The following is a 12,324-nucleotide window of genomic DNA, read 5'->3' on the forward strand; positions in this document are numbered from 1 at the left end:
CCCTTTTTTTTTTTCTCCTCTGTCCTAACCGTGGCCCTAAATTCCAGCACTACATTACAAAAGCCCATTAAACATTCTCCACCAGTTCTCCAAACCAGTATGTCCAAATGAATTATCTTCTCTTCAGAAGTCACTCCCTTACTTCCTGCCATTTCTGCCAATCACTTCCCTTTTGCTGCCAAATCTTGGAGTAATTTTTCCTCCTCCATCTCCTGTGCCCTTGTACCCACTTGGTGATTCAGTCCTGATATGTCTCCCTCCCTGACTCTCATTACGGTCCCTTCTTTCCATCCTCATTACCACTTCCCTCTGTCTATTCACTCCTAGGTTGCTGTAGCAAATCCAAACTGGCTCTCCTCATCCAGCCTCTCCCCTGCCTCATAAGAGGAAGACTAAACACATGTTGACAAGCACCAGGAAAGCAGGAAATAAGGAAGGAAGGGAGAGAAGGACGGATGGAGGGAGGATAGGAGGAAAACAATATTGGAAAATTTTCAAGAACTTGAAGATAAAATCAAAAGATTCATCATGAGACTTCTTTCCCCCACGTTCACGTGGCCCCAGGGTCAGACTATAAGTCTGGGGGACAGAGTCATGGCAAGACATGCATTTAGAAAGTTTCTTCCCCTCTTTGGCCAAGTTTTAGTTGAAAGGAATGCAGTTGAAACTGTAACCAAAGGTGGCATTACACTTCCAGAAAAATCTCAAGGAAAAGCATTGCAAACAATAGTTGTAACTGTTGGATGGAGCTCTAAAGGAAAGCGGGGAGAGATTCAATCAGTTAGCATGAAAACTGAAGATCGAGTTCTTCTCCCAGAATACAGAGGCACCAAAGTAGTTCTAGATGATATGGATTCTTTTGTAGAGACTGTGACATTCTTGGGAAGTATGTAGACTGAAATGAATCACTGAAATGGCATCGAATGAAGCTGCCCATTCCAGTGAAGTTGTGAAATTTTTCATTAGGTAAATAATTCTCATGTTTCTTTTTTATAATAAACCAATGGTATTCAAAACAAACAAACAAACAAAAAGATTCATCAAGAAAAAAATATAAAAGCTACCTTCCTTAACAAATTCCATTCCTCAAACACAATCCTTGTACAGATATTTTTATATATTTTCCCCACAATTTCCTAAGCATATAATAGATACTTCCTAATAGTCCAGCCAGACAACAGCTTATGAATCCTTATAATTAAATAAAGCCTAGAAGAATCAGTCCCAATATCTAGAACATAGTGTGTTGAGTCTGGGATTTTCTTTCTTTCTTTCTTTCTTTCTTTCTTTCTTTCTTTCTTTCTTTCTTTTTTTTTTTTTAACGTTTATTTATTTTTGAGACAGAGAGAGACAGAGCATGAACGGGGGAGGGTCAGAGAGAGAGGGAGACACAGTCTGAAACAGGCTCCAGGCTCTGAGCAGTCAGCATAGAGCCCGACGCGGGGCTCGAACTCACATACCGCGAGATCGTGACCTGAGCCGAAGTCGGTGGCTTAACCGACTGAGCCACCCAGGCGCCCCAGAGTCTGGGATTTTCTGTCAAAAAATCTCTCCAAGAACTACCAGCCTTTTAGAAGACAGGATGTCTTAATAGGGTCATTATACAAATATTATTGTTTAATAATAATTTTATAAGTTCTGATCTAAATTTGTTCTCTGTATCATCAGACTGATCCTTAAGTAAAACTTGAGGGAAACGGAAGTTCAGCTCAAGAGAAGAAAAAAATCAACAACAATAGTGTCTACAGCACAATAGGCTGACTCAAAGGAAAGTAATCTGTCCCTCACTGGGGTAGTCAAGCTAACACAGGATGAGTATTTGTCAGGAAATAGTAAAATGGATTTAAGCATTAATTAAGGGAGAGAAATAAATGAACTCCTTATTCAACGGTTTCTCAAACCAGCCAATCTACACAATCACTTGGAGAGCATGTTAAAATTCAGATTCGTGGGGCACCTGGGTGGTTCAGTTGGTTAAGCGTCTGACTCTTGATTTCGGCTCTGGTCATGATTTCATGGTTGTGAGATGGAGTCCTGAGTCAGGCTCTGTGCTGAGTGTGGAGCTTGCTTGAGTTTCTTTCTCTCTCTCTCTTTCTCTCTCTCTCTCTCTCCCTCTATCTCTCTCTCCCTTTGCCCCTCCCCAAACTGCACACACTCTCTCACTGTCTCAAAAAATTTTTTTTAAATAAAACTCAGACTCCTTGGCCTCACTTGTAGAAATTCTAATGTAGTAGGTCTGGGATAGAGCCTGGCATATATATTTTTACAGAGATCCTCAGAAGGTTCTAACATAAAGCTGGCTTTGGAATCCCCTACTTTATATTGGTTTCTCAAACTGAAGAATACATCCCCCCCCAAATATGTCCATAGAATACACCTTTTTTAGGGGTCTTAATTACATAAGCATTATGTTCAAAGAATTATTTTTACTTAGTCTTGGACGGTGACTTTTGGATATGCCATAATTACATGTAGTAACACAAATGACAGTGTAAATTATGTCTACTGTTCTGATCTCAAGGGTAGGGCTAGGCCCAGAATTGTTTTTTGTTTTTTTTTTTTTTAATATTCTAACATTTGGAGGCAGTATTGCCTAGATCAGTGGTTGTCAAACTTTGGTCTATGGCAGAACTACCTGGAAGGCTGGTTAAAACTCTGGTGGTTCCAGGGTACCTGGGTGGCTCAGCTGGTCAAGAGTCCAACTTCAGCTCAGGTCATGATCTCATGATTAGTGAGTTCGAGCCCCTCGTCGGGCTCTGTGCTGAGGGCTCAGAGCCTGGAGCCTGCTCCGGATTCTGTGTCTCCCTCTCTCTCTGCCCCTCCCCAACTCATGCTCTGTCTGTCTCTCTCTCAAAAACTAGTAAACATTTTTTTAAAAAAGCAAAAACAAACAAACAAACACTCTCTTGTGGTTCCCATCCCCCTGATCCAGAAAATCTGGGGTGGGGTCTGGGAACTTACAGTTCTATCAAGTTTCCAGGTAAATGATGGCACTGCTGGTCTGGGAGCCACATTTTGAGAACCATTGACTTTTTTTTTTTTTAAGTTTATTTATGTATTTATGTATTTATTTATTTATTTTGAGAGAGAGAGAGAGAGAGAACACACAGACAGCAGAGGAGGGGCAGAGAGAGAAGGAGAGGATCTCAAGCAGGCTCTGAGCTGTCAGCTCTGACCTCAACATGGGGCTCGGCTCACATTTACACGAGATCGTGACCTGAGCTCAAACCAAGAGTCAGAAGTTCAACTGCCTGAGCCACCCAGGCACCCCAACCATTGGCTTTTTGATTACGATCACAGGCTTCTGGGCCGGACTCAGTGGGTTAACCTCTAGGTTCACCATCTTTTTGTTGTGTGACCTTGGGGATATTCAATATTCCCATGCCTCAGTTGCTTTCTATGTAAAATGGGGATAACAATGGCATCTACTTTAGGGGGGGGTTATGGGGAAGATTAAATAAATTTATCCACAGGAAGTATGGACACACCATGTATCCATAAAGTACCCACCACAAAATACTTTTCCTCATAAAAAATGGATACAGCAGATGGTGAATACTCACATGTTTGGTATTAATTCAGAACATGTTTTGTGAGCCAGGTATTATATTGCAAATGCATATTATAAGATATGCAAGATCCATAGATCTTTCACACTCCTAATGGCTAAGTCTAGAAAAAATTGAAGTTTTTTAAACAAAATTTTAATGTTTATTTTTGAGAGAGAGACAGAGACAGAGTGTGAGTGGGGAAGGGGCAGAGAGCAAGAGGGAGACACAGAATCTGAAGCAGTCCGAGCCCGTGGTGGGGCTTGACCCCATAAACCATGAGATCATGACCTGAGCCGAAGTCGGACGCTTAGTGGACTGAGCCACCCAGGTGCCCCAGAAATTGAAGTTTTTGATTTAATTTCTCAGTAATTAGCTGTGAAGTTCTCATGTCTCTTCATGTTTGTCTTTTCGTATTTCTATAGTGATGATCATGGGGCTTGGCAATACCAAGCAAGTGCATTAGGAAGAAAGTATTATGATAGAAATACAGCAAGTACCAGCTCTTTTACAAAATTCCATTTTATTGAAAAGCTAGCTTTATGGCAGTTAGACTTTAATTTCCTAGTTGAACAGAAGGTGGCAGCACCACACGGCAATTTTGCAGGAGCGTATTGCTCTGCGCCGCCTCTCCCCTACGCCCCAACGTGGCTGGCTTTTTGCATTTTGAACCCACTTCCCGGGTCTCAGATTCTTTCTCATCCTTTTTTAGGCTTTAGAACATCAGTGGACCAAGACCCCTTCCTGTTGGTTAGTTCATGGGTTAAAAAAAGTTTTACCTCTCCGACAGACTAACCTGAAGTGCGACTCTTAACAGGTCCCTGTCCCCCTCTTGCCCCTCAGTTTCCCCTGTGTGAAACGAGGACAGCGGAACTGGGGCTCTCTGAGGTCATCAGCCTCGACAGCCGGAGGTTCCAAGTTCAGGGTCAGGGCTAGTCGGAGGTGTCCAGCAGGTGGGTAAGGTTCGTGCTCCCCAGGAGATTGGGCTACAGGCATTCAGGATGGCGGGTCGGCGCCAGAGTGTGCAGGCGACAGGCACTGCGTCCTCTGGAGCATCCTGTTTACTGGGCGTAAGAAATGTGAAACGTCCTGCGCTATATTAAGTATAATAAAGGAGGAGATTCGGGGGAAAGTTACATCAATTTTTAACATAAAGCTGATGGCATCAACGAAATTACATACCTCCAGTAACTTTTTAAGAGGGCCACCTGTCCACTGTCTTCTGTCTTTAGGGTGACTTCGGTGGAGACTGTCGCTTTGGGCAACTATTTTGTTTAACTGAAGCTTAACGGGTTTTAGGGCAACAGAAACTTCTTTTGGAGAAGGATGCTCTGGCGCCCTCTGGTGACGCATCCTGAGTAAGACATCACTCCCCTCCCAACTCCTTCGTTTCAATCGTTCACACCAAATAATCCAGTTTTTGCCTTTAGAGTTCTATGTCCCTTGGCTTCTGGATTATTAATTTTACAGCTAACTCTATGATCCTCCAAGAAGCGGTTACAAGATTTCACGTTGGTTATATGGACTGCAAGCCAGCTTAGAGCAGAAGTACTAATAAAGTAACTCGGTTGGACAGCCAATCTTTGGTTTGGGGTCATTTCATAGGAAAACCACGTGCCTTCCAGAGCTGGTTATCAGTCTGAGCTCGGAGTGGGGCGTCGGAGAGGAGCCTCTCATTTTCCATGCTTGGGGTTTAGGTCAGTGGCTCTCTGGAATCCCCTTGTCCTTTCCACATGGGGTGATGAGGCGTCCACCTCGGTTCATGTTTGAGATCCCGGTTCTTCACAGGATGGCTCCACTTGGGCCCTGACATCTTTCCTAGCAAGCTTGGTGAGTAAGAGGCCAGATACTTCCTGATCTTTGTGCCTGGAATTGTTACTAGCAATACCAGTATTTCTCCAGGGACCAAATGCATCGGTGCCTCCTGGGATGCTGCTTACATTCACACCCATTGGGTCCAGCTCTGGACTCACTATGTTAGAATCTCTGAAGGTAGAGATAAAATTGTGCATTTTAAACCAGATCCCTAAGTGGTCATGAGGCAAGCCAAGATTTAGGAATTGCTTCATAGACTTGTGACTCATCATCATGATATCTTCTGTCCACCTAACAGATGTATTTCTGCTGTCACTTCCCCACCCTGCCGCCAACAGGATTGCACCTTCTTAGATCCAAGCCCCAGCCAGGGTGCACAAGCCTGAGCCTCCTGGCTCCAGTCAGAGTACATTTCCCTGGTCTTTTCTGGGCCGCATTTTTCTTCCATCAAGCTAGTGAGTCTGAGGTTGCAACGAGACTCTTTGCAGAGCAACTTGAAATTATATGCCTAATGTTAAAATAAAATGTCAAGGATTAAGAAATTACAAAAGCATATGTAATCTGATATCTACATATACACAGAATCATTCACATTTAGGCAAAAGAAAGCTACCTACCAAAACAATCGTGTGGTGTTTTGGTAGCTTCGTTCAGCTGGGACACCTTTTGTCTCTATCCGTGTCTAGAAACAGTGAGTTGAGGGACCCGAAGCCCACCCTAGGGTCAGGGACTCAGCATCAGGAAGGACAAAGCCCAACTCCTTTCCCAGGGCATCAGTCCCTTTCCAATGCATGCACTCAGGAGACATCATCTTAGATACAGACTTTGCAGCTGCCTGGCCTTGAATCTGCAGGTGTACTGTTCATCTGTGTACCCAAATGCTTCCTTGCCCAGCAGGGTTCAGATACGTCAGAGAACAAAATAGCCTACCAGTTCACTAACACCAGTCAGTAGTGTTATGAGCACCGACGCCCACATCTCAGACTCTAGAGCAGTGCTGACCAATACAGTCACCACACGTGGCCACTGAGCACTTGAAATGTGGCTCACGCGGCATGGGCTTTAAGTGGGAAACCCACACCAGATTCTGGACACATAGTAAGAGTGTTAAATATCTCATTTGTAATTACAAATAAATATTGATTGCATATTGCAATGATAATATTCTGGATATACTGGGTTAAATAAAATATAGTACTAAAACTAATTTCAGTTAGGGGTGCTTGGGTGGCTCAGTCAGTTAAATATAAGACTTTTTTTTTTAATGTTTATTTATTTTTTACTAAGAGAGAGAGAGAGTGAGCAGGGGAGGGGCAGAGAGAGAGGGAGACACAGAACCCAAAGCAGGCTCCAGGCTCTGAGCTGTCAGCACAGAGCCTGACTTGGGGCTGGAACCCATGAACCATGAGATTATAACCTGAGCCAAAGTCAGACGCTTAACCGACTGAGCCACCCAGGCGCCCCAAGGGTAAGACTCTTTTTAAAATTGTTTTTAAGTTTATTTATTTATTTTGAGAGAGAGACAGAGACAGCAAGAGTAGGTAAGGAGCAGAGAGAAAGGGAGAGAGAGAGAGACAGAATCCCAAGCAGGGCTCAAACTCATGAAACTGACATCATGACCTGAGTCAAAACCAAGACTCGGATTCAACCAACTGTGCCACCCAGGCACCCCTAAGCATCAGACTCATGACACCACATCATGATCTCAGGGTCATGAGATTGAGCCCCACATCGGTCTTGCACTGACAGCACAGAGCCTGCTTGGGACTCTCTCTCCTCTCTCTGCCCTTCCCCCGTGCATGCGTGCACATGCTCTATCTCTCAAAATAAGTAAACTTTAAAATCTTAAAAAAAACAAACTAATTTCAGTTATTTGTCCTTTTGAAATTTGGCTGCCAGACAATTTAAAATTATATAACATGGCTTAGAGCCTACTAATCTGAACCTGTGGTATTTATCTGATGGTCCCTATTGTAACTAACCTTTTGGAGGCTTTCCCACTCCCCTAAGCTACATGATCTGTCTGGTTCCTTCCAGTTCTTCCCCTTCTGGCCAGCCCTATCCTATTGCCCGTGGTTGCTGTCATGTTAGAGCCTTGCTAGAATGCCCCAGGTGGCTCATTCCATGTTGCATAACTCTAGCTGTCAGAAGATTCTTTCATATGTAAGCCAAAATATGCTTCCCTGGGACAGTTTTCTATGAGAGTAAATCAGTCATGGTTAAAAACTAGATAATAACAAATTTATGCCATTTATTTAACCGATTCCCTATTGCTGGCTATTAAGCCTATTTTCAGGTTTCTAAAAATTGTGTTATGATAATTATGCTTATAGTTAAATGTTATTTTTTTTAAGTTTATTTATTTTAAGACAGAGAGAGCAGGGGAGGGGCAGAGAGAGAGGGAGAGAGAGAATCCCAAGCAGGCTCCGCGCCATCAGAGCAGAGTCTGACCCGGGGCTCCATCTCATGAATGTGAGATCATCACCTGAGCCAAGATCAAGAGTCAGACGCTTAACTGGATTGTGCCATTTAGGTGCCCTTCCTTTATTTTCATTTGTCTTCTCTTAAAATGGAGAAGGAAGCAGTTGGATCCTGAGTATCCTGGGGACCCATGATGGGCAAGTTTGCCCACCCTGGAAAGGGTGGACACTGAGACCTTGGGCCAGGCTGCAGAACCCAGTCTTCTAAGACCTGCTGGTGGAGGCAACAGACGAGAAACAACCACTTTCTCTTTCTTATAAGGAAATCCCAACTTCTCCTCCGCAAGCCCTCAGGTTCATTTCCTTCTGTTGTCTCTCTATCTCAATTTAACAGTGCTTTGAGTAGAATTGGCACTGTACAAATGCTTGTTGAGTGAATGAATTAATAAATGAAAATATCCGTGGGTGAACACTCACCCTGGAAATACCTGGGTAGGCTTGTTAAAGCAGCACTGAAGGTTTTCATCCATGTGAACGGCTTAGCACAAATAGCCAATGACAGTGTAGCACAAACACTCTTGGGATATTATGGAATCAGATATTGTTAGAGCTGAAAGAAGCCTAGAGCTTTTCATGTCCCAAGGTCCCATCCTGGGAAATACCATTAGGATTCAGATGTATTTATTTAGCTTGCATAGTCTTGTTGCTGTCGATGCTGGTTTTTACTTTTGTTTTTGTTTTTGTTTTTTTTGTTTTTTAATTAAAAAAAATTTTTTTAACCTTTATTCATTTTTGAGAGACAGAGAGAGACAGAGAGTGAGCGGGGGGAGGGGTAGAGAGAGAGGAAGGCCCAGAAGCCCAAGCAGGCTCCAGGCTCTGAGCTGTCAGCACAGAGCCTGACGTACAGGACAGCACAGAGCTTCGACCCCACGGACTGCAAGATCATGACCTGAGCCGAAGTCAGACGCTCAACTGACGGAGTCAGCAGGGGCCCCTGGTTTTTACTTTTGAGTTAGTTACCAACATATAAATGTTGGGAAATTTCACAGAAAGTGTTTGAGGCTTTTTTTTTTTCCCCTTGACTGGAAAATCTGGTACCAGTAGGTCCATAGCTAACCACAGCCCGGGCTGAGTAGTTGCTGCCGTCTTTGAGACAGGTTGTGTCCTATCCATCCAGGGTAGCCCCTGACACTCACATGGGATTCGTCCAGCCTTGCTACAGGTGGCATTTGTGATGCCTAAGCTAGTTTAATGCCACCCTACAACCCCATTTTGTAGACAAGGCGACTGAGTCCACTGAATTTACTCCTTTGCTTGACTTTGGCCTCATCCCTGCAATATCTTCCCTCTACTGCCAGAGTCATCCCTGGAAGATACAGATTGCACTAGGTCACACTCCAGCTTAAAATCCTTCAGTGGCTCCTTACTACCTAAGGATCCCAGTCTTATGTTTACCAGATTCCTCAATGCAAATCTTGTTTTACCAATCTTAACTCTGACAACTCTAACTCACCAGGCACACTGAATATCTTCATGTTCCTCTGTTCTGCCATATCCTCTTGTGCCTCACTGTCTCCATACATGCTGTTCCCTTTGCCCAGAATGATCTTCCTTATCCTCATTTGTTTGACAAACTCTTATTCATATTCAATATTTAGCTCAGGCACCCGTGGTTATCCCTGTGAATCCCTCCATCCTCACTTCATTATCTCTGCCATGGGACTCCATTCACACTTCCATTTATAGCTCTTGGAACAATCTATGAAGATTTCCCCACCAGAGTATGTGGACCACAAATCATTAATTTTTATCCTTAACATTTATCTCAGTGCTCAATAAATGTTGAATGAATATAAGAATGACAGCTTTGCTCTAGGTGACTTGTTGGTGACATAGATGTGATAAATTATGGTCTTCCCATGATTCCCTGTAGGGTTATGACTGGAGTCCTTTGCAAACTTGAGAGAGTACAGAGACGAGTGACATTCTTCTTACATTACCAGACTGTCTCAGTTATTGACAAAGTACGTCTTAGAGGTGGCCATGAGTGAGCCCCATCACATCCCTTCCTACTGTGGCCCACACTGTCAGCTCGCATTTGGGCTACAGCCACGGTTCCTCCTTCCTAACGGCACCAGATTTTGTTTACAAGGATACCTCTCTTCTTACGGTCACAATGCTCCCAGTTCTAAGAACAGACCTGATTCTTCCACAGATAATCTCACTGCACCTGGTCAATGAGTAGTTATGAATGAGCTGGAGAATCAATTCTGGCCAATGAGACAGGAGGGGAAGTATACGAGGAAGCTTCTGGAGAAATTTCCCTCAATCCTAAGAGGCAGCTATAAGGGAAGTCATCCCTGCCCCACTTGACAATTCCTGTGAGAATGTGAATACAAGAGTTGCTGCTGCTGTCTTAGGAGCATGAAGATGAGGTCAACCCCAAGGACTTCAGAAGAGAACGATGGAAAGAATCCAGGTCCTTGATTGCACATTGAGCTGTTGAACTGACCAGTCTTGAAGCGCTCCTTACCTTAGCTGAGACGTTGAGTAATGCAAAATAATGCATTTTCTTATTTTTTTAATGTTTATTTATTTTTGAGAGAGAGAAAAAGAAACAGAGGACAAGCAGGGGAGGGACAGGGAGAGAGGGAGGCATAGACTCTGAAGCAGAATCCAGGCTCTGTGTGTCAGCACAGAACCCAACTTGGGGCTCGAACCCACAAACAGTGAGATCATGACCTGAGTAGAACTTGGATGCTTAACTGACTGAGCCACGCAGGCACTCCTGCATTTTCTTATTTTTAATCCAATTTGATTTAGACTTTCTGACATTTGCAATTTAAAACATCCACATGATACAACTCCAAAACAGGGGAGGTGTCTTGTTCGTAACCATTGATTACTTTCTTTATAGCCCTAGGATATTTTTGTATATTGTTTTTGATGCTTGAAGACCAACTTTTCATTAACTGTCTGACATGGGGGTGATGTGACTTGAAAAGGACATTTTAGGAATCAGCTACTCCTTAGTTCTCATTTCCAACACAAATAAATGGCACATAATTGTATTCGTTGGGATAGGATAAGATAGGATAGGATAGGATAGGATAGGATAGGATAGGATAGGATAGGATGAAGTAACAAACCTTGAAATCTCAGAGACTTAGCACACATTAAAAAGAATACATTTCTCACTAGCAAAAAAATGGATTCAGGTGAGCCAAAGCTGTCCTCCATCTGGTAAGCCAATAATTCAAGCTTTTTCTATCTAGAAATGCTGCCTTTTCAGTCTGGGGCTTCCAAGGTCACCATGATGGGGAAGCAAGTACATGGAGATAGCACACTAACTCTTAAACATCTTCATCCAAAAGTGACACATGCCATCTTTCATTGGCAAAAACTAGACACCCATCTAGCCTAACAGCTAAGAAGTACAGTTTCTCCTTATTCCTGGAAAGGAGAACCAGATACAAATAAGTCCTTTCGATCTCTATCTGTATAATGTATATATTTCTGTGTAAAACATATACTTCTGTGTAATCAGATCAGCAATGCTTATTCTGTTCCATGTGTAAGTAAAGGAAACAACTCTGTTATACAAAAGGCATCTTAGTAATTTATTTGTTAAAGTGGGCTTCTCTCCTCTGAGAAGTAAAAATTATTACAAAGATTGCTTTTAATTACATCCACTTTTTAAAAACTAAATATGGGAATTCAACTGTACTGTTGTTTCACACTAAAATGGCAATCTTTAAAAAGAGGGACTATGAAAGGAAAAAAAAGTATATTCTTCAAAAATATGAATGTCATAAAAGACAAAAGCTAATGGTGAACAGTTCCAGATTAAAGGAGACTAAAGACACATGACAACTAATACGACATGTGATCCTGGTTTGGAATTGGTACTAGAAGAAATCGTGGTATAAAGAACATTATTGGGTCAATTGGTAAAACTGGAATATAGGCAATGGATAAGGTAAAAGTATCTATGTTAAACTTACCGAAGCTGCTAACAGTATTATGGAAATATAAGAGAATATTCTTATTCTTGGGAAATACACACTGAAGAATTTGGGGGAAAAGGCTCATGAAGTATGCAACTTAGTAGAAAAAAATTATGTACCATGGTCATGAGCCATAACATTCAATATTGTTAAATGTCAATTCCTGCCAAATTGATGTAGAGATTCAATTGCAATTTCAATAAAAATCCCAATAAGCTCTTCTGCAGAAAATGCCAAATTTATCTGAAAATGTATGTAACATAGAATATCCAAAACAAATTTGAAAAAGAATAACAAACCGGAGGACTTAACACTAGCTGACTTCAGTATTTAGTACAAAGCTGCAATAGTGAAGACAATGTTGGATTGTTGTAGGGATGGACGTATAGACCGTTGGAGCAGAAAAGAGACTTCAGAAATAGATCAGTACACTCAACTGATTTCACCAAGGCAATTCAATTCTACTGGGTACAGGCATGAAGAGAGTGCAGAGTCATGTCAAGTAGGAACTTACCAGGGTTCCAATAGGAAACA

The 12,324-nt window shown here is 42.4% G+C and overlaps 1 protein-coding gene across 1 annotated transcript; it reads left to right on the forward strand.

The window, feature by feature from the left end:
- Positions 1–594: 594 nt before the first annotated feature.
- Positions 595–894, forward strand: LOC121028120 (10 kDa heat shock protein, mitochondrial-like). Its single transcript, XM_040471624.1, has one exon. It carries the CDS (start codon positions 595–597, stop codon positions 892–894), a length of 300 nt encoding a protein of 99 aa, XP_040327558.1.
- Positions 895–12,324: the final 11,430 nt, after the last annotated feature.

Source organism: Herpailurus yagouaroundi, unplaced genomic scaffold (genome assembly GCF_014898765.1).
Source record: "Herpailurus yagouaroundi ecotype Mexico unplaced genomic scaffold, PumYag 100, whole genome shotgun sequence".
Lineage (NCBI taxonomy): Eukaryota > Metazoa > Chordata > Mammalia > Carnivora > Felidae > Herpailurus > Herpailurus yagouaroundi.

Excerpts from the sequence above, each read along its gene's own strand:
- LOC121028120 (XM_040471624.1), top strand. The coding sequence starts at position 595 with ATGGCAAGACATGCATTTAGAAAGTTTCTTCCCCTCTTTGGCCAAGTT.